The sequence below is a fragment of the Cheilinus undulatus genome, linkage group 11, assembly GCF_018320785.1.
Source record: "Cheilinus undulatus linkage group 11, ASM1832078v1, whole genome shotgun sequence".
Lineage (NCBI taxonomy): Eukaryota > Metazoa > Chordata > Actinopteri > Labriformes > Labridae > Cheilinus > Cheilinus undulatus.
In genome coordinates this window covers 25,411,515-25,433,985 of record NC_054875.1, presented here as the reverse complement: position 1 = coordinate 25,433,985, position 22,471 = coordinate 25,411,515, and the positions used below count along the sequence as shown (strand labels likewise).

The 22,471-nt window shown below is 38.4% G+C and overlaps 2 protein-coding genes across 2 annotated transcripts in view; one reads left to right on the top strand and one right to left on the bottom strand.

Annotated features, from left to right (window-relative positions):
* The first annotated feature begins 180 nt into the window (after positions 1–180).
* Positions 181–12,799, top strand: senp1 (SUMO specific peptidase 1). Its single transcript, XM_041800219.1, has 18 exons — positions 181–837; positions 1,082–1,140; positions 1,241–1,428; positions 1,510–1,585; positions 2,092–2,284; positions 2,411–2,549; positions 2,638–2,756; positions 2,865–3,151; positions 3,280–3,343; positions 3,467–3,505; positions 3,599–3,683; positions 3,775–3,915; positions 4,084–4,215; positions 4,796–4,999; positions 5,088–5,167; positions 5,311–5,395; positions 11,493–11,588; positions 11,671–12,799. The coding sequence occupies exons 1-18, from the start codon at positions 704–706 to the stop codon at positions 11,731–11,733; spliced, it is 2,184 nt and encodes a 727-aa protein (XP_041656153.1). The 5' UTR covers positions 181–703; the 3' UTR covers positions 11,734–12,799.
* Positions 12,800–12,939: 140 nt separating this feature from the next.
* The window catches only part of rbms2b (RNA binding motif, single stranded interacting protein 2b), a 32,680-nt gene continuing 23,148 nt past the window's right edge, over positions 12,940–22,471 (bottom strand). The window contains exons 12-14 of the mRNA XM_041799329.1: positions 20,410–20,490; positions 20,238–20,319; positions 12,940–17,814 (exon numbers count right to left, since the gene is read on the bottom strand). Of these exons, the coding sequence (XP_041655263.1) occupies positions 20,242–20,319; positions 20,410–20,490 (159 nt within the window). The 3' untranslated portion in view covers positions 12,940–17,814; positions 20,238–20,241. The remainder of the gene's footprint in view (positions 17,815–20,237; positions 20,320–20,409; positions 20,491–22,471) is intronic.

Here is a 22,471-nt window from a genome sequence, read left to right as displayed (position 1 = left end):
ATGCAGGTAAAGGTAATAGGGGCAGTAGGCTCAATGTGCGTGGAAATGCTGCGAACATGTGTTGGAAGTAAAATCGTGCTCAGCAGTCATAGCTGCCGGGTGTGACGTGTTGTTAAATGCTCCTCCACAGTCTGCAACGAACCAGTGACACTCGTGTACACTCGGACTTACAGCATCCAGTCATCCAATCACGCTGAGCGATGTTTGGGCGTCCCGTTCAGCCATGTTGTGGTTTTGAATGAGGAAGAAGCGGGAGATAATATTCTTCAACGACTTTATATGCATTTTAAAGTGACGTTAAGGATATATAAACGACTTTTGGTGTGAATCAAAATGATAACCGTTTTTTTGAACGCGTCGGTTGCGACTTATCGCATTCCTGTAAGAATTTAAACACACTTCCATAAATTAGCCGTGTAGCTAACAACGTTAGCTAGCAAAGCTGTACGCAAAGTGTCTAGCAAGGCTATTAGCTAATTCTGTGCTAACTAGCTAACGGTTAGCGTGTTTCCTTGGAAAGTAAAATGATATTTGTGAGAACCGTTAGCCGTCGGAATAGCCTCAGCTAACCTCCCTCAGTCGAATGAAGCGCAGCAGCGTCTTTTGTTTTGACTCTAATTGTCGGATAAGTTAGACTGGACGGCGGCGTTGATTGGGCGATTTATCCACAGACCGCGGTGCTATTTTTAAAAACTTTTGAGCCATGTTAAATAAAATCTACGAATGGTTTGGAACAAGTTTGGCCAATTTTCGCAATGGTGTACCAGCTGTGGAGGACTCGGATACACGCCGGACACCAGGAGATGGTCAGATGAGGCGGAAAAGACCAATTGAAAGGTATGAAGTCTTTTCTTTAACAGTAGGTTAGTGTGTTTAAAACACACTATATGAAACCAACGCTAAACTGCCTTTCAGGTTATTTGAGCTAATTACTTAGTTTTACGTCGTTAACGCTTAGGTCTTTCTTTTTGTTTGGTAACGTTGAAATCATGTGGTGTAACGTGAGGAAAACCGTCTTCTCTGAGTGTGACTATTAGGCTGGAAAGTGTTGTAAACTGAACAGCATCGATCTTTTTTTCAGTCTGGAAGATGGGCATAATATCGACCAAGATGGCTTGATGATAAAGAGATCTCGAATGGGTAATTGTCCACTAACGTTGACGAATATTGTCTGGATACAGTGAAATGGGCATACACTTACTTAGACTCTTTTTTCCCCTTCTGTTTCACATACCTTTAGGGGATCTTATTGACTCAGTCAAGATTGCAGCTGAAGGGGTTAAGAATCATAGCTCCAGTGTGGCTACATGGATGAGGAACAATGTGAGCCCTACCTTGAGAAATATATTACCTGCCTCCCCTGGTCCACCACCTGGAGACCTCCAGCCGCAGCCCTCAACATCAGCAGCAGTCTGGACTGGGAGGCTGGTGAGTAAGGGATGATTAGGGTCTGGCTTGTGAATCCCATAACTGTCTTTGCCTTTTTAAAATATGACCTGTTTGTTTAAGATCTCAGAAAGGAACTCGGTGGATAGGATATTCGCTGCTCCTTCTACATCGCTGGATTGGAAAACATCCAAATCAGGCAAGCTTATATTACTATGTAGGCTGTGCAATTTTGGAGAAAAATGTTATTGTGCATGCAGTTATTTTTAATGTGGCTAGAATCATGTTTGCAATTGATGTAAATACTTCAAAAATGCTGCCATGAAATAACACTAAAGCAAATAAGCGAGCAGAAGTAGGTCTTGGGTTGGCAAACTATTGTGCTGAGTAAGAGCTGCTTCTGCAAAGATGACACTGAAAGAGGTTTAGTATTTCCAGGGACCAGAAGAACAATTCTAGAGTGCTATACTTGAAACTTTTCTGTCTTATATAGCCCTATATAGCAACAGCAGCATTTTTTGCAACAAAAAAAGTAAACCGGATGTCATAGGGCAACATTGGGATTGCTAATGCTGGACCAATAGTTTATTTTTCCCCAATTAGAGAGTGTATGTAACATTTTACATTAAGATTTTGAATGTTGTATATACTTTAGTGCAAGGAGATAAGTTAACAGTTAAACTGATTTTTTTCCTCTGACTCTAGATTGCCTGCGTAGTGAAAAGTTTGTTATGGGATCAAAAGTCTGTAGACGGCAAGTGTGCATGAATCCTGTACATCGTGAAGTGCCAAAAACGAATGGCCACCCAGTCAGCATACCACCCTCCATTACTCCAGAATCGCACCCTGCTCCACGACTGGGCAGGCCTCTGAATCTCAGATCATATGGAACACCAAGGTATTCCCTACAGCATTTTTTCCTCTTTAGAAAAAGTACTTTGATTAAAAAGGTTTATTACCATACTGTGTGGGTAAATCTCAACTGAGGATGTTTGATTATAACAGTTCATATTTGTATCTGCAGTTTGTCTCGTGGAGCAACAAGCAGCATTTGCACCAGCATGTATGAGAAGACCTTCCCCATCAAAGTGGTCCAGAGTCCAACACACAGCACCTCATCTGGTCACATACACAGGGCCAGGCTCCACTGCACTGCGCAAGAGGTCAGACACCAGCACAATATGGAATCATGGGATTTCCTTTCAGTTGCATCTCTGTGTGACGGCATGGTTCTCCTCTGATTTTGTTCAGTCTGTGCGAGAAGAGGAGAAGGAGGTCTACAGGCAGCTTCTGACCATGGTCTCAGCTGGTCAGTCCTCCTTCCTTCACAACGGCAGCTCACACGCCATCATGAGGTCACATAGAGATTTGTATGTATTTGATCAGATACAGAAAACTTAAACAACCCCATATTCAATGTGTGTATTCTATGCTTAATTGCTGTCCTTTCATCTTGCCTGTTTTATCTTCCTCATCAGCACAAGCTTTCTGACTACCAGCCGTAGACTTCTACAAGTCTCATCTCCGACCGGGTCGGTTGCGGAAGGAACTTCAGAGGGACCCAGCAGCCCCCCCAGCCCGAGGGGCTTGTCCAGTCAGAGCTCCAGCAACCTCCCCAGCCCAGTTGGGGCCTCCAACAACCGGCCAGGGAGTCATGCATGGTGTCTGGACTCAGACATCAGCTCCAGCAGAGCAGCTACTCTGGCTTCAGTCCCCTCCCCATCTGCCCTGCAGGATAACTCATCTCAGGACACACAATCATCAGGTTAATCTTCAAACACTTTTGTCTACTCTTAATAGAATTGTATCCATTGTCTGTTGGTATACCTTTATAAAATATGTGCTTGTTTCTTTATTTCCTGTTGAGTTGAGATCACTCTCTTTTTTTTTCAGCCCATGATGGTGATTCTGTTATTATTGTAAATGAGCAAAAGGGTAAAAAGCAAGACAAGTCAAGGTTAGTATTTTTTGTGTAGAGTTTGTGTAATTGCTGAAAAATTATGAATAAGACAGCAAAGTGAGTCACTATTAAAACATTTTTTTCGTGTTCCCGCATTGATGTACTTTTCTGTGTTTACAGTGTGCCATGTTTCCAAGCTGAGTTATGGATCAAAGAATTGTAAGTACACTCTAAAGCCTTCATTACTGGTATCCATTATTTAATTGGTTCATGTTTGAGTGGAGGACAACTAATTCTTTTTGCTCACTGCAGGACTAGCATGTATGATTCTCGGGCGAGAGAAAGACGGAGACAGATAGAGGAGCAGGAGGCCTTAGCTGCCCAGCTGCTGAGACAGGTGAGCCCTCTTTCAGGCCTACCTTTATCAAATCTGTTCCTTTTCTTCCTCTTAACCTCCTAACCTGTCTAATCCCATTTCTGGCTCCCAGCGGCTGTCAGAAGAAGGGCAGCGTAGCCCAGATGTGGAGGTCCACGTTCGAGTTCCTTTGGAGAAGGAGGTTCCTCTGGCTCCTGTGATAGAAGAACCAAAGCCTGTCGAAGAGAAACCGGAATTCCCTGAACTGACAGAGGTGAGGTCATTGTACCTCCATGAGCACCCAACCTGTAACATTAAAACAGCTCTGCTTTTTATTCTTCTAGGCTGTCAAGCTTTACACCAATTATAACAAACATTTACAATAAATATTTGGCTTAACTTAATATTTCAATATCTTAACATGTATTTTGTCTTGTTATAGGAAATGGAGGCCGAGGTGAACAAGGCACTGCGAGGAGGCAGTTCTCATGAAGTATTAAGTGAAGGTTTTGGTCTCAGTCTAACACGTAAAGACCTGCAGACTCTCAGCAACCTCAACTGGCTCAATGATGAGGTGAGTGCACTTCTTCCTTATGTAGGATCTGTATGTGAACTATTGGCAGGCATTCGTTTCAAACCAAATAGCCCCATACTTGTCAGTGGTGTGGCATATATTTTGCCTCCACCAAAAGTCAATAGCAACAGCAAAATAAGCTGTTTGGCACAGGCAGAGAAGATTTGGCAAATTTTTCATGGGTGCAACCCCCATACTCAGCTCTGCTGCTCATCCCACAAATGCATGTTCCTTACAAATGTGGCACCGTTTAAAAGGGTAATAAACAGTCTTTCCAACAGTATAAGATTTATTGCCAAGAAGCCTTGTTACAACAAAGAACTAATGTACAAAACACAGATTTCCTTACTGTTTTGTGCTAAGTTTATATAAAATTATATAACATTTTCAGATACAAGTCTATAAATCTGCCCAAGAAGGCTTTGCTGGCCTTGATGGCCCATCACTGCTTTTTTTAATGCATATGTAATATCAGTAAGATATACTCTTGATATACAGTATATTGATTGTAATTGTTTTTACACGATTCAGTCAGATTATTTTTCCAATTAAAAGAAATTCGTCCCTCTCAATCTTTCAGGTGATCAACTTTTATATGAACCTTCTAGTGGAACGCAGTAAGGACCCCAGCCTACCATCTGTCAACACATTCAACACCTTTTTCTATCCAAAGCTGCGCAGCAGTGGCTATTCTGCTGTCCGCCGCTGGACCAAAAAAACAGACATCTTTTCTAAAGACATCCTGTTGGTTCCTGTCCACTTGGGGGTGCACTGGTGCCTCGCTGTAAGTGTAAATGTGTAAACTGTGATCCTGAAAGTGAAAATATTTGGATACAAATAGCGGTGAATTATTGTGCAACTCTTTCTCTTAGGTGGTGGATCTCCGCAAAAAGGCAATCATGTACTTTGATTCTATGGGAGGAAACAATGATGAAGCATGCAGATTATTGTTGTAAGTTTCAGTATCTATTTTTTTGTCATTTACAAGATATACAGAATATTTGTACAACATGTTTAATTGTAACTCCAAAAACTGATTTTGATGATGCATCAAAATATATGAAAAATTATTGATTACTGATTTTGTTTCCTTAGTGACTACCTGCAACAGGAAAGTAAGGACAAGAAGGGGAAAGAATTGGATACCTCAGGCTGGACTCTGCACAGCAAAAAGCGCCATGTAAGTCCTACTGACATGAAGGCAGAGAGCATTGTGTAGTAGTATGCTTACGTTGTTACATTTCATTCTGCGTTGTAAAGCCAGGATGCGAATTGCCGGGGGGAGGGGGTTCCTCCCCTCTGGTTCTGATATCCCCCCTCTGATGATAAATTTTCATCCCCAGGGGATACGTTTTATCCCTTTCTCTGCTCCAATTGGATGCTGGGACATGGGCACGCATATGCATTGCTGGCGCACCCACATTTGCCATTTACAGCACAGTGGCATGGGCATATCTTGCATGTGAAATTATACATAGTAACTTACTACAGCTCTCCCCGCTTGGCACAGTCTGCCTCTTGTCAGCGCAATGAGTACTTGACAGACCTGTCAATCAATCAGCACTTACAGCCTCATCCATTCCCCTCCTCTCAACTCTCACGAGCCAATGAGAGCCCGGTTTACTGACACAAACTTGCCGGTTCGTTTACAAAGTTATCTAAAACAGCAGCATGTCAAAACAACCAAAATTATCTACACGCGCACAAAAAAGACATTACTAAAAGGAGGAAGGACTTCTGGAGCAAAGAGTGACGTTTCTGAGATTTATCTTGAATGAAGTGAATGTAAGTGGGAATCCTGATGCTCAAACCCTGCAGCTGCAGGTGCTAACTAGGTTTCGGGCAGGTACTGCTGTCAAACCCATGTCATGATCACAGACTGATAGAACATCAATCTCCTCTGAAACTCAGCGAGAAGCAAAATCACCAGATCAGGAACTAACCACTCTTCAAAACCACCATCAAGTCCAGGACAGTCTTTATCTGGTAAAATGAAACACTGCATGAAAACCTGGAATTTCAACCCCAAAGCAGCTGCAGCAGCAAAATCATGCCCGTTTCTAAAGAGCGCTGATTTTCATCTTTGAAAGTGATTTAAATTCATTCCGTGCGCTGTCCGTCTTTCTCTCTTCTGTTGGCTTGGCCAGGAAGGAGAAGTTGATTATCATACCGTCAAATATAAAAAATATATACAAGATGATATGAAAATGTTAAATGGTTAACCCAGTTATTATTTTATGGTTATATGATTGGGTAGAGATCTGCCATTGTGTCTTTACAAACTATGCTCTGCAAACTCAAAAACCAGGTGAGAATAGGAGCAGATAAAAATAATCATGGAACATTACGAGACAGAGATGTTTTAAAGTTAAATGCAAAGCTGGAACTACACTCCAGACATGGCTGCTGCACTGTGTCACTCCACCCAGTGGTTTACTCAGAAAGTAGTTCCGAGTATTTGCTTCATGTGTCGTAATGTTACATAATTACACATTATTATTTCATAGTGTGGTGAATGTGCAGGTCACAACTTGTCCATGAGAGCATTTTGGAGTTGTTGAATTGTGTATTTGATGAGTTTGATGAGGGAAAGCCGAAATACCGTAAGACTCCATAGAGTTGGCACAGCAGCTCCCAACTCAGCAGCGCCGATCTAAAATTAGCTTAGCGGAAAACTATAGGTAACAAACCTTTTAATAAGACTATAGGAATTATGGCAATGGGTGAATTTGCCAAAATGTTGAAGTATCCCTTTAAATGTACATAGCTACATGCCGTCCTCTCTCTCCTTCTATTTCTCCTCTTAAGCGGGGTACACACATAAAGATAATCGGGCTGTTTTTGTCCCGATTTTCCCCCTTCCCTTCCTGACCAAGGACGGCAAACGCCCGATTATCTTATGTCTTATAAGATTATTCTATAAGATTATCCTGTGGTCTGAGGTGTGTTAAGAGTGAATTTGTCCCGATATTTGGCTCAGAAAACGGTCGGGGCCAACGATCGTAAATATTAAACATGTTCAATATTTGCGACCAAAAATCTTCATGTGTGTGGGGCCAGCCGACGACGCCCGAGTCATGACGCCGTGAATTGCGATGTGGAACGGAATGTAGCCAATCAAGAAGCAAGCTGACTGAGGAACAAGGAAGCAGGCGTAAATAAAAACAAGCATGACTGACCTGCTGAAGCATCATAAAGTTCGTTGTTTTAGTTCGGGATTTTTCCATTAAAAATAGTCCCAAGAACACCATCATTCCCTCCTCTTGTGTGTCCTCATCCATGTTGCGTGTTGTGTTCTCCGGTTGTTGCTATGTTTATTCTTCTTCGTTTTTGTTAGATCACGTGTGATCACGCAAGATTTCTGGCTTGGAGGATGAGATTCTAGATTGGTGGTGGGGCAGAGTCATGATGTGTGTGGTGTGCTGTGTTGAGATTATCGGAGCACACCACACACAGTACGATCAAAACTGTTCAATGCCTGATTTTTTATCTTCATGTGTGGGTTCTCTAACAGATAAAAAATCTCTGAAGATTTAGAAAACCCTTATGTGTGTACCCCGCTTTAATAAAGCTCTTCTTTGTGTACGTAGGAAACACTACAGAGACATTTGTCAGACTTCACTGATAAAGACAGACACTGAGTCACTGGAATGTTTTTTGTCAGATATAAGTCTGTAACGGTAGTAATTTTATACTAACAATAAAACAGTAACTGTTAATGAACTGTTTATTCTAAAATAAAATAAAAACTGCAGCAGGTTTCATGAACATTTCTAATTCTCCTCAGACAGGTGTGTAAGGGACTTTATATGTGTAAAATTAAGTTGAATTTCTACTTTAGTGTTCCTATCCTTTGTTATATCTGTTAATTATCAATAAACAGCACATTTATCATATTCCTTGCTAAGAAAGACTTGCTAAATGTTTTAAGTAGCGTTCTCTTAACAACGCAAATGCGGAGATTTTAGAGTCATTAGCTGGGACAAAACAACTTATTAGCTGTCTACAACTAACCCTTTCCCCATAACTGTCACATAATCATGCCAAAGTGGGGTGGCAGAAGAGCGACATCGTTTTCTGACGCAGAAAGCTTTCTGTGTTGCTCTCAGTGCTAACTGTGAATGAAGAAATGTGTTGGTCTGGCTAAGGCAGAGCTAATGTTCGGCTAGCAGCCATTGTGTACACAAGCACAAGTTACCCTTTGCCCCATAACTATCACATTGTCATGCCAAAGCAGGTCAGCAGAGGAGTAAAAAACATCTTTCCCAACATTAAAAGCTTATAGGGTTGTTTTTATTCTTTGTAATAACATAAATGTGGCCCATTTCTGGTTAAACAGAGGCCATGCTAAAGCTATATCTGAGTATTTAGAGCAGTGGAGGCAGCCATTAGAGGGCTTTCAGCACAAGTAAACCGCGCCTATAGCGCAACGCTGTATGTATGGCTCTAGTAAACACAGTGAGGGTGGCCATCACTGTCAGCATTCAGTACAAGCAAACGCAACCCTGTATTGTAAGGCTTGTAAATTAGCATCACTCACTCACTCAGTCACTTACTTACTTAGTTACTTACTTACTTAGACACAGACATTGCCATGTGTAGGGCTGACCTCAGCGGTCAGCCAAAAATAACTACATCTTAATTATGTCAACTGCTGTCAGTACAGATCCTCAGCTGATGGAATACGTGTTCAGAGACATTTTGCATCATAACTGTATGTTAATGTGTGAATATATCTAGTCTATAACGGTTTATATGACAAAATATGAAAGTTTAGAGCTGTACTGTGAGAATTTGCCACTTTAAAAATAAGGTAAAAGTTTAGCTGGTGTTAAAATCAGACTAGATTAAGTCAGAAATCCTCGGTGCACTGATCTCGTTTTTAAATAGGTTGCAGCCCGAAGTTTAACAAACACGTTCAACAACCACAGAGCGATGTTTTCACAGGTTACCTAAAGTAAGAAGTAGATTAATAACTAATTACAGTACATATTTACAACTGTTTGAAGGCTTCGTATTCACAAAACTTAAGCGTTGATTTAGTTTCACATCCATCATGGATAGACCAGGCTGATGTGAGTCTTCAGGCTCTGCTTTGTGTACTTAAAATCAGGTCCAGATAAACATCAGAAAACTTGATGGTGAGAGAGTCTCTTGCGCTTCAGCCCCTCCACTAGTGGAGGTCGGTGCTCACAGAAGGACCAGCAACAAACAGAGGTGTTTCAGTGGGTAAACAATGTAAACCCAATGAAGAAACTGGAGCACACGAATCACTTGATGACGTTTAATCAGGTACAGAGGACTAACGTTTCTACGCGCACTGCTTCTTCATCAGAGTCAAACCTTGAAAGAAAACTTGATTTGTGGCCAGATATCAATATCCACAGACTAGGAAACAGTTTGGATCTCTGTCGAATCCAAATATCTCAGATTTAAGCAGATATTAATCTGTTTTTCTCCTGTTTTCGCCCGCTCCTCATAGAGCAGACTTCGTGTTTTGCAGCCCAGAGCCCAGCAGCTGTGTCATGTGCTGACGTGACGTCAGTATAATCCCCTATTGTGGTGTGTGTAGCTCCACCTTTTTGGTACAGATAGGTAAGATTAGTACCCCTACGGAAGTGTGCCAAAAAGTGGGACGGTACGGGTTGTTTTTTTGGGACCCTTTCCAACTTTTGCTCTATGGAAACTCAAAAGCTGCATTTCCATCAGGGGGTCCGGTTTGATTCAGTTTGGTTTGGTATGGTTTGGTACGCTAAACCCCAAAGTAGTTTGCGATTCCACAGACACCCGTGCTCTCACTTGGGCTGGCGGGGCTGCAAAGGCATGCATGTCAGAGACATCGTGAGTCTGCTGGTCCAGCTGCAGAGTTATAGAAAGGATGAGTGACATAAATCAGTTGGGAATAAGCAGTAAACAGCTTTATTTCAGCTCAAAGTTCTTTTAAAAAAATAACTACATCTTAATGATGTTAACCGCTGTCATTAAAGATCCTCAGCTGATGGAATACGTGTACAGAGACGGTTTAAGTCATAACACTATGTTAATATGGGAATATATCTAGTCTAGAACAGTTTATACAACAAAATATGAAAGTTTAGAGCTGTACTGTGAGAATTCAGCGCATTGAAAATAAAGTAAAAGTTCAGCTGGTGTTAAAATCAAGCTAGATTAAGTCAGAAATCCGGGGTGCGCTGATCTCGTTTAAAAATAGTCTGCAGCCTGAAGTTTTAGGAGCCAGTTCAACAACCACAGAGCGATGTTTTCACAGGTTACCTAAAGTAAGAAGTAGATTAATAACTAGTTACAGATGAGAGTGAACGGTTCAAAGCCTTCGTATTCACAAAACGTCTGCATTAATTTTGTTTCTCATCCATCGCAGATGGATCAGGCTGATGTAAGCCTTCAGGTTCTGCTCTGTGTACGTAAAATCATCCAGATAAATGTCAGGAAACTTGATTTGTGGCCAGATACCAATATCCATGGACTAGGAAACCGTTTGGATCTCCGTCGAGTCCAAATATTTCCAATTTAGGCAGATACTGGTCCATTTTTCTCCCGTTTTCCCCCGCTTCTCACAGCAGACTTCCGTCTTTGAAGCCCGGAGGCGAGCAGCTGTGTCGCACGCTGATGTGACGTCAGTGCAGCCCCTATTGTTGTGTGTGTAGCTCCACCTTTTTGGTACGGTTAGGTAAGATTGGTACCCCTACGGAAGGGTGCCAAAAAGTGGGACGGTACGGGTCGGTTTTTTGGGACCCTTTCTCTGTGGAAACACCAAAAAAAAGCGTGCTGTACCGCACTGAACTAAGCCGGACCGCACGGTGAAAACAACCTAAAAGAAATGTTTGCCATTCCACACCAAACTGAGTCGGACCACTTGGTGGAAGCCCTTTAAGGAAAATTCATCATCGTCATCTGTTGGCATACTGCCTGCTCTGTTTTTGCCACATCGATCATGAGGCAAATACTGTGGAGCTAGTGTTTGACAGCTTGAAACAGTCACCCGTCTGAAACAGCATTGTTGTTTACACTAACAATTCCGCTATGCCATTGGGTCATAGATACATAAATCAAATGAGAAACTCTTTCCGAACAAACCCACAATGGTATTGTTTTGTCAAGAACAAATTGTCTAACAAATTTAGCAAAAACGTCTGAGGTAGTAACTTGACAATCACTTTTATTTGTCAAATATTTAGTTAAATTTTCAGTAAATATAAGTGTTGTTTTGCATTGTTGAATATTCAATGACATTATATATTTTTACCCTGGGCTCACAGGAAATCCCACAGCAGATGAATGGCAGCGACTGTGGGATGTTCACATGCAAATATGCAGATTACATTACCAAAGACAAGCCAATCACATTCACACAGGTAATCATCAACTACAAACTCAAAGAGCATTTAACATCCACAATGGTGTAAAGATGTCTTACCTGACAACTTCTGTTCACAGAAACACATGCCCTACTTCAGAAGACGGATGGTCTGGGAGATTGTGAACCACAAACTATTGTGATGTCGGTATATGGAGAGCGAACTAGTAAAGTCAACTCAATGTTAAAAATATGAGACATGCAGATGGATGAGCAATGTTTAACTTTGAGTGGTCCTGTTCTTGGATCGACTTGCACACCAGCTCATCAGGTCAGGAACCAGCTCTTCTACTCCAACCTCCACTGATGAGATGGAGCACCCAGCACTGTTTCCTGTGCTCTGTTTTGTTATTTTGTTGATGCGCCCATGGAGCATCAGCTGTGTCCAAATGGCCAGCCAGAACAGATTTTGAAAACACGCTGACTTACAAACCATACTCTGAGCTGCAATTTTTAGCTTGATGCAGACATAAAAAGTTTACATGTTACAGGGAGTTACGCATATGCTGCATAATTTTTATACTGACAGGTGCACTAAATTTAAGTGTCACTGTCATTGTTTGATACTTTTGCTATATGAAAGTAAAAATTAACTTTACAGTTTAAAGTATAAAACAGACAAATCTGTAAACTACTATCTAATTGCCAAACTGCTCTCTTTATATTTAGATATGAGAGTTCTCTTTATTCTTTTTCCTTCTTTGTATGAACATTTTACCAAAAGCAGGGTTATTTTTGTAATTTGTTCAATTAAAATGCACAAAAGTCTTCAACTGTGAATTGCCTCAGAGTATGATTTATAATCAAAGCAGGATGTGTCTCAACCTTTCAGAGGACTTGCATGTTTAACAAAACAGTCTTATTTACACCCTCAAACTAGAGGGTTAACTTGCTTTGCCATGTCCTTCTTTTCCACAAGTCTTGATAGAAGATTGTAAATTAAGGTCCAAAGTCTATTTTATGTATTTCAGAGTTGTTGTTTTTTTTTTTTTTCAACAGAAACTTGAGGAATATTGGGTATATTTTGAAACTTGTACATACAAACATATACAGCCTCTTGAACAGTGTAATATACTTTTCTTTATGTATTTTTGTTATCTATTTTTTATCTAGATTCAAGTCTGTTTTAGTAATAAATTCTCCTGTATTGTGACTGGTGTGACTGGTGCATTACCTCAAAATTGACCTGAGTTTGATAACTGACATAAAACTGCCACATTTTATAATTTGATAAACATAAGAGAACCTGGACTTGTCTTGGTCTATTTGAGCGCACCATCAATGAATAGACGGCATTGCCATTCCGATTACTGTTCGAATGTTCACAGGTATTAAAAAGCAGACCACACTGGAAAAAAAACTTTTATTAAAAAACAAGCTTAAACTAAAACCAAAGTAAGAGTTTAATAGCTTTAGGGTTGTTTTCTACTAAGAAAGACAAAGAGCTGCATCATAACACGGACAAACATGGACTAAGGAGAGGTTGTTTGATTCACAAAACAAAGACTGCACAGACAAAGATGAATATGAGCATTAAACTGACTCAACGTGTGACCTAAAAACATGACCTTCAGCTAAAAGATTTCTGAATATTTAGCAATCCAAAATTAGCAGCAACAGTCCTTTAAAGTAACCAGATTTTCTTCAGTATTTGGATTTGAAAAGTGATAATCTATGCTATGCTTCATAGATCTCTGTTCCAAGTAATTCCATAGTAAAAAAATCTTTTCAACATTAGCAGTGCATGAAGAAAAAAAATTCCAGTCAGAGTTCAAACAAATCTGAGAAGCACTTCAGCGTCCCCTTCAGTGAAATCTAAGGCATTTTTGTGAAGTTTCACTGTCTCCTGGAAGTGAACAGTTTTATGGTTTTAGAGAGATAACAGCAACAGTTACTCAACAGAAAATCAAGTGGAAGGAACACTGCATATTCATGCATGCTGACCCTAACGTAAGTTTATAATTGAAAGAAGCTACTAGATTTCTTTCATTTGACTTGTAGGCTGCCATTTTTGTGCAGTCCACACTTACAGTGATGTCAAGCAGTTGCATTGTTAGGAGTTTCATCCTTTTAACTTTTTAATTTGAACCTGAGTGCAGCTTTAGTGAAGAGAACAACAAGGAAGAAGTTACTGTAATGTAGATTGAAGTGAAGATGTGGAATACAGCATTTGACATCACTGCCAGGAGTGCATTGAACAGCAATTGCAGCCTACATGTGAATCTAGTTATTACATTTTCTTAGAATGAAGCAATCTAATCTTAGACACTAATATTAATCCACTAAGGACAATGTATGGTAAATTCATAAAAGTATTCAGAACCCTTACATTTTTTTTTTCAATTTTATTACGTTGCAGCCTGATGCTACTGTACAAAAACCCTTTTCCCTCAATGTACACTCCATGCCTCATCATGACAAAGTGAAAGCAGAATTTTAGAATTTTTTTGCATATTCATTAAAAGGAAAAACTAAAATATCACAATGACAGGTTTTAGACCCCTTGCAAAAACTCTTGAAGTTCAGCTCAGGTTCCTCATATTTCTCTTCATTGTTGCTGACATGTTTCATGTTCCACCTGTGGTAAACTCATTTGATTGGATATGATTTGAAAAGACACCCCTTATATAGAAGAACTCACATCTGAGAATACATATCAGAGCAAAAACCATGCCATGAGGTCAAAGGAACTGCCTGCAGAGCTCAGAGACAGGGTTGTTGCAGCACACAGACCTGGGGAAGGAGGCTACAAAAATGTCTGGTGCACTGGAGGTTCCTGAGAGCACAGTGGCCTCCATAATTCTCAAATGGAAGAAGTTTGGCACAACAAGGACTCTTTAAAGAGCCGGTTGCCAGGCCAAACTGAGCAATCTTGGGAGATGGTGTTAGTAAAAGAGAACCCGGTGGTCACTCTGACTGAGCTCCAGAAATCGTGTGGAGATGGGACAAAATTCCAGAAGGACAACCATCACTGCAGTCCTCCACTGATCTGGCTTTATTTCAGAGTGGTTAGACAGAAGCGTCTCCTTGGTGCAAAACACACAAAAGCCTGCTTGGAGTTTGCAGAAAAAGCCCTTGAAGGGCTCTCAGATTGTGAGAAACATGATTCTCTTGTCCAATGAAACCAAGATTAAACTGTTTGGCTTCAATTCAAAATACTGTAAGGAAAAGAGGCACCGCTCTTCACCTGCCCAATACCTTCCCAACAGTAAAGCATGGTGGCGGCAGCATCATGCCGTGGGGGTGTTTTTCAGCAGTAAGGACTGGGAGACTGGTTAGGGTTAAGGGAAGCTGGATGGAGCAAAGTAAAGAGTGGCTTAGGGACAACTCTGTGAATGTCCTAGGGTGGCTTGAACCCTATCGAACATGTCTGGAGAGACCTGAAAATGGCTGTCCACTGACGGTCCTCATCTAATGTGACTGAGCTTCAGAGGATTTGCAAAGAAGAATGGCAGAAAATCTCCCAATCCAGGTGTCAAAGCTTTTTGTGTCATATTCAGAAAGACTCTAGGCTGGAATTGTTACCAAAGCTGCTTCAATTAAGTACTGAGTAGAGGATCTAAAACTTATATCAATGCAATATTTTAGTTTTTCTCTTAATAAATCTGCAAAAATTTCAAAAACCCCATTTTCACTTTATCATAATGGGTTACCAAGTGTAGATTAATGAGAGGAAAAAATGAATTTAAACAATTGTAGAATCAGGCTGCAACTTAAAAAAATGAAATAGGTGAAGGAGGTCTGAATTCTTTGAAGACTGAATGCATTAAATTTAAATATGCAGGGTCCCTTTACCAACAGGAGTAGACATGACAGACAGAAGATTTAAAACTGCAACATTATGGAATGGAGAATTACAACAAAGCCCTTTTCTAGAGCTTCTACATTTCCAACAGTCATATGAATGACCACAATTTGGTTTAAAATAGTTCCCTTTTAATGCAGCCATGAATGAACCAAGGATGAATGTGTCAGTCAGAAAAACAAATCTCAGCCTTTACAAAATAAAAAATGAACACCATGAGAGCCAGGATGTGAGGTCATAAAGCGAGGTGTTTCTTGAATAGCTGTATTATTGCATTTTCATAAGGATGGTAGATAAATTGCATAGATCAGCAGACCTTTTGGGCGTATTTTCCGATAACTGGACGGAAGAGTTAAAGGAGGTGGACACAGTACCAGCTGTGAACAGCCATGAGATCTGTGGTAGTTGGTTATTGCCTGTGAAACCTTGTACACATAGTGAGTGTACATTGCTCTGGCAGGATGAGGTAAGTCAAGGTTATTGAACATCTAATATTGCCCCCAAATGCATAGGGAACAGTTCTGTAACGAGTGATGTGAACCGAGCAAACACAAGTGATTTGTGATGAGACAGGAGTGACACATCTGTGAGAAAAACAATAAAGCATCTTTGACATCAGCACTGAAACCAGAATGCAAACATACAACAAATCTCTTTCCAAATGAACAAAAGAAGAAAATCTGAAAATGTCAACACTATTTAAAGCACACAACACACTATAAAAATAAAACCAAGCTTCTTTGAAAAATAGGACAAATCTTCAAAGTATTAAAAACGGAATAAAAAAACTTTAAATAAGAAATGTAAAAAAAAAACAAGTGGGTGAAAAACAGAAATGCAAAAGTGGATGTGAAAAAAAACAGCAACTGCCAGCATGAAAGGATCTCCACACTGGCTGATAAAGTAATCAACCTTGGTAGTGTTTTCTTTTATTCTGAAAATATAACCAGACAGAGCCACATTCTATGTTTGATTTCCATGTCTGTGTAGTAAAAACTTCCTGTTATGACAAAAACATCCAGTATTTACTTTAGAAAGTACCCCTTTGTCGTCTACTAAGGTTTAACTATTTATAAAAGGGATGTGTCATGTTTGGTTTATGCCTTGAAAATAAGCAAGGTCTTACTACATGGAGATAAGGAAATCAAAATAAAGCCGACATACAATTAAATCTCTTATTTACAGGCAGCTCTGTTTGAGACGTAATCCTGGCAAGGAAACTTTGGATTTAATCAAGAGGAGCAGCTCAAGAGAACAAACTTTCTGTGATAATAGCTGGAATGCTTTAACGGATGTCTCCTCTAAAAGGTAACCCTGCAGATCAAGACATAATGGACTAACATTAGTGTCATTCATCTGTATGATGCACAAAGAAGCACCATTTATTTCAACATCTGAGGAACTTTTAAATAGATAGATCACATGGAGGCATTCTGGGCGTGATCTCAATGGCTGCATCCATATATCTTTGATTGTACTCACTTCAGTTTACACTACTGTAACTTCTTCCTCGTCATCCTTTTAACTAAAACTGCATTCTAGTTCAAATGAAAAAAGTTTTAAGGATGACATGCCAAAAAAAGAGCAATGCAACCATTTGACATCACTACAGGAAATGCTTTGCACAAAAACATTCTCAAAATATAGAAATCTAAGGTGTTTCTTTTTACAACATATATAAACTGCTTTTACCAAATAAAGCCAACATGTCTTAATATGCAGGGTTCCCCTTACTGACCACCATCATTACATTTTCTCTTCCTTTTCTTCTGATTGTCTGAAGCTTTAGTCAAGATTGTTAAAACTATAAATCATAAGAGTCAAGTGCCAAAAGAAGCGATGCAGCTTCAGGTGAGGTCTCCCACCTGATAAACTTGAAGAGGAGCTTATCCAAATCAGCACCATATCAGTTTACAGTATGAGTCATCAGCTTTTTCAAAGACTTCTGCTTGTTTTCATGAGCTTTACGTATTCAAACATTTGCATCAATTAACACATGGAGTGAGAATCAGCAAAACATAGAATTATGTACAAAAAGGCAAGTTCAAAGTATGAAAAAAGTGAAGTGAAACAGGATATCTTACAAAAGGTCAAAAATAACAAGACTCAAAATAAAACGTGATGTTGAAATGGTCTTTTCCTGGTTCAGAAAACCTGTAGTGTGTGTGTCTGTTATCAAAATAGATGCTCCCTCTTCTGCTCTTCCATTTGCGTGTGGTCCTGCAGCTTTGCTCGCTTGCTTTGAGAAAAACAGAGTTTGTTTTAAAATATGAGTTAGTAGAAAATATCTTTTGTTCGTCCGTTCTGTGTAACAGTCCGTGTTCCTCCAGAGTGTAGGGTGCCTCACATGCAGAGTCACTGTGCTGAATTTTCAGCGCTCAGGCCCTTTTTGACGGTCACTCCCGCTCCAAAGGAAAATCTAACAAGGGATGACAGGATCAGCCAGTTACAAATAAGGGCTAACACTTTCTATACCATGTGCAATTTTGTTTTATAATAATATCAGGCTGTTTGATCATCATTACAATGGGCAATATTACTTTTCATGTCATCTGCAACATTACGTTTCATGTTATGCTTCATGCTTGTCAGTACTGAGCAATAGTGTGTAGCAGTTTTATCATTAAATGCAATATTACACTTAATGTCATGCAATACATCTTTTCAAATCTTTTAAATTTTACTTTACAATTATGTGAAATATTTTTTGCATCACTTGTAATTGAACTTTCATGTGATGTGTGATATCATTATTTATATTGTGCCTAATATTGCTTTTGAATCACTCACAATATTACTTTTCAATTTTGATATATTTTGTTTTTTCTAATGTGCAATATTACTTTTAAATTTTGTTATATTTTGTTTTGTTCTAATGTGCCGAATTAATTTTTAATTTTGTTTTTTTCTAATGTGCAATAAAACATTCAGTTTTGTTATATTTTGATCTTTTAATATGTGATTTTGCTTTTTAATTTAATATCATTTTGTTTCTTCAAATGTGCAGAATTACTTTTTGATGTTTTTTTTTTAATTTTGTTTATTTCTAATGTGAAAAATCACTTTCATTTTTGTCATGGCTCTTGTTTTTTTCTTATGTGCAATATTAGTTTTCAATTTTATATATATATATATATATTTTTTCTAATGTGCAATATTACTTTTCAATTTTGATATACAGTGCTTAACAAATTTATTAGACCACCCTAACCCTAACCAAAGTAAGGTTTATGCCACAGCTGCCCTAAATTAACAGCACTGGTAATTACCAAATCATTTTTTTATGTTTCTACAATGGTTAATACACCAATATGTAGAAGCTCTTTAACCTAAATGATATTTTTAATGCTAAAATATAATTATTATTGTTATCCATGAATTTTCAAATTTACTGATTTACAAAAAAACTGAAAAAATAGTAAAGCACGGTACTATTTCTTGATTAATATGTCAAATTATAGTTATTTACTTGCATTCCTGAACAGAAAAATTAGTTTTAGTGGTTGAATGTTATGCTTGATTAATTTCTGACTTCTCAAAGAAGCCCAGTGAGGCGGCTCAAATTTGTGTGAATTTAGTTTGAAATCCCTCATTCCTGTTCAAAATGGTAAAACGTGGAGAGCTCACTGAAAATGAAAGAGTCTGCATTAAAGCACTTTATGATGCTGGATGGTCTTTGAGACAAATATGACAAGTGGTCTAATAAATTTGTTAAGCACTGTATATATTTTTTTTCTGATGTGAAATATTATTTTCAGATTATAAACGGTTGCATCTATTTAGAAATACTATGTTCAATATTGTCCTTTTAGAAATGTTTTAAACATAGGCAACATGACTTTTTATGTCACGCATAATACTTTTTTTTAACTTGTTGCTACATTTTTCTCATCATTATGCACAGTCACTTTTTTGTATTAAAGGAGAATATTACTTTTCTATTATTGGGATGAATTGCATATTTATTTTCTAAAGTATACTGTTAATTGTAAAATTACTAGTCCTTTATGAGTTATATCAGGAGTGGCATAGCTATAGCTCATCAACCACATTTGATCTTTGGTCCATTTTTTGAAAGGCCCATTGAAAATTTAAGAAAAAAAGAAAGAAAAAAAGAAAGAAAGAAAAAGAAATATTTCTCAAATAAGAACATGAAGTTGTACCTCACTGTAAAGCACTTCTTAGTTTCGACACTTGGCGGTGCCGCTGTGTTAATTATGTAAACATTATTAGAAGAAGAATTTGTTGGCATCTTTTTCATAACAAAATTGAGGTGACAACATAAACCACAACCATTTTGCCAACCAAACTAATAAGGATATCTTAATTCATAACATCCTGATTGATAAAGACAAAAGGATTATGGTGGCAAATAGCAGTATGAATCACACTCATTATCCTCGCTATCTACTCCATTTCAGTGTGCGATTTACAAAGCATACCCTGCTCGTCATCTCTAAGCACCAACAGCCCTGTAAAGTTTGGCAGCTTTGTGGAGTTTGCTCTTGTTGTGTGTATGAATGTGGAGATAAGATGTCAGCATCTTTATCTGCTGAATGGAGTGTCATTGTCATCCTGAGCAATCCAGTGATAGACAGCAATGACCACAGTTGTCCAAAGTACATGTTATGTTTTTGTATTTTATGTTTAATGATCTGTTATGCTACAGTTACAGTATGTTGTACTGCTGTGTTGGACCAATGTGACCCCTTTACAATTAATAAAGTTCTTTTTCTCTCCTACACAGTCCCCTACACAGAGACATGATAGCCAGACAAAAAATGCTCTTTGGTTTTGATGCATGCGAAACAAGCACACAGTCTCACAATGGTCAGAACCCACCTCTTCACTTGTTATGCTGGTAGGAGTAGGTTGTGTGTTCTGTGGGTGTCTCTATGGCAACAGGTGGTTGGACGGCACTTTCCTGAGAGGGAGGAAGTGAATATTAAAACCATGAGTTTGAGTTTCACACAATACTTTAGTGGTACTCTGCTCTCATAAAAGAGGACATTACCTCGACTGAGATGTTGGTGGCAGGCACTTGGGTGTACTGGGGAATGTAGGTCCCCTGCATAGATGTGTTTGCAGGCATATACTGAAGGAGATTATACAGGAAAAATCCATTTAACATGAGATAAGACAGCAATAATGATACAATATACAAAATTCATATATCTTCGTCGGACTAAAACAGTTCTTTAACTGTTTATTTGCTACAATAAAGTCTGGTTATCTCCACCCATGTGATTTGGCAGATCTTAAATGTACTGGATTAAGTCCTTTTAAAAGTCAGTCTCTGCATCTTTTTGAAACTTTTTAACTGATGAGGATTAAAATATCTACTTATATATCAATGACATCACATCATGCAACTTTTGCATACATAAGTTTGATGTTTTTGTGTTGCTGTTTGGATCCCAAAGGGTGTCGGTCATCAGGTGTTTAATACTACAAAAGAAGCAGGAAATTATCTGTTGAGCTATACTATAAGTTTTTTTTTTTTTCTTTTAAAGTTTTAAACCTATTCTTTTATTTTCATGTCAGCAACACACACTATACTGAAACAATTTATCTAGGACGCTTACATCATGTACTTTTACCAGACTGAATAAATTACTCACAGTTCATTACAATGTGAATGTAAACTTAAAAAGAAAAATGTGTTATAATCATCTTAAGAAATTAAATCTTACATTGGAAAGATCAAAAATCAATCTCCTAATTCTTGGCTGAGAGTTTTAATGTTTTTCCCTTATACAGAAAAGATAAAGCTAAAGCACTAGAGGTTGCTCTGATAATTAAAAAAAAAAGACTTGGGGTCTTTTTTCTGTCCATTATTGACTCTATTCAGTATTTGGATGGCTAATGCAATGGATATCTGACAGTTTAGAGCAAGCTGGATTATTTCTGTGCATGGTAAGGGTGGTCATTTGGTCTTAACTTGACCAAATTTAATAACCCATTTTTTCTCCCCTATCTATAATCTAATCCCATTTATTCAGTTCTTGTTTCTTTTATTATAGTTACTATTCATTATATTTGTGAACAGTTTTTATGTTGGGGGTTGGGACTGGGAGGCTCAACCTGTTTGGTATGTTTGTGTGTTTTATGATAATGTTAAACTGGTTAAAATATATATTTTAATGAATACATGTGATGTTAATAACCTAGTAAAAGTAAAAAAAAAAAAAAACAAAACATCTTATTGGATAAACAAATCCTAAAGGGATAAATGATTATAAATAGTTTCATGGTTTACAGAAAATGAAAATACATTTTTCTTTGACAAAAGACTTTAAAATATAAAAATAAAAGAGTGACTTGCAAGATTATTTACAAATACAGTTCATAGTAGAAATTGCAGTCAACCATGTTTATACACCTAAAAAAAAAAAAGAAAAACAACAATTGAGAATAGTCACCACAAAAAAAATCAATATAGACCCTAGAGAGACATCCTACAGCAACAAGATCAATAATGTGCAGCACATACAATAATTCTTTTGCACATTATTGATCTTGTTGTCATAGGATGTCTCTCTAGAGTCCATATTGATGTTTTTTATGCTGACAATTCTCAGTCATTTTTTAAAAAATTGTATTGGTGTAAACCATGTCATGGTATTACAAAAATGTGGTTGTTTTTGCACTTTACGTCTGCTGTTTTAAAAATGTGTCTATTTTTGGAGCTGTTGTGACCTTTGTCAGGTGGCATGTCACATGACAAACACCTGTTTATTTTTAATCCATCTATCATGTCCTGATGAAGACTTGTTGTGAGTCGAAATGCGTAGACATCCCTGGTTAAAAAGATTTCTAATCGCATCAGAGTGCCCCGGATCTTCAGTTTTGTTCGACATTTTGTCCACCCATCCTGAAGAGCACCTGAGCCAGGGTACTTTTTTACTGACATTTTTATCCCATGTAGCACTCATCCTCATGTCTTTGCTGTTAAAAATTATTTCAGCTTAGAAATTTCATTGATGTCTAGGGAATAAACAAACAAACAAACATAACGTCCCCGCAACCCACAGTGGGATAAGTGGTATAGAAAATGGATGGATGGAAAAAACCCA

Bases quoted from the DNA above. Each gene is read 5' to 3' on its own strand.
- senp1 (XM_041800219.1), top strand. From the start codon at position 704: ATGTTAAATAAAATCTACGAATGGTTTGGAACAAGTTTGGCCAATTTT. The intron at 3,506-3,598 runs GTAAGTACACTC...TGCTCACTGCAG, and splicing joins GAGTTATGGATCAAAGAATT to GACTAGCATGTATGATTCTC. The intron at 3,916-4,083 runs GTGAGGTCATTG...GTCTTGTTATAG, and splicing joins AATTCCCTGAACTGACAGAG to GAAATGGAGGCCGAGGTGAA.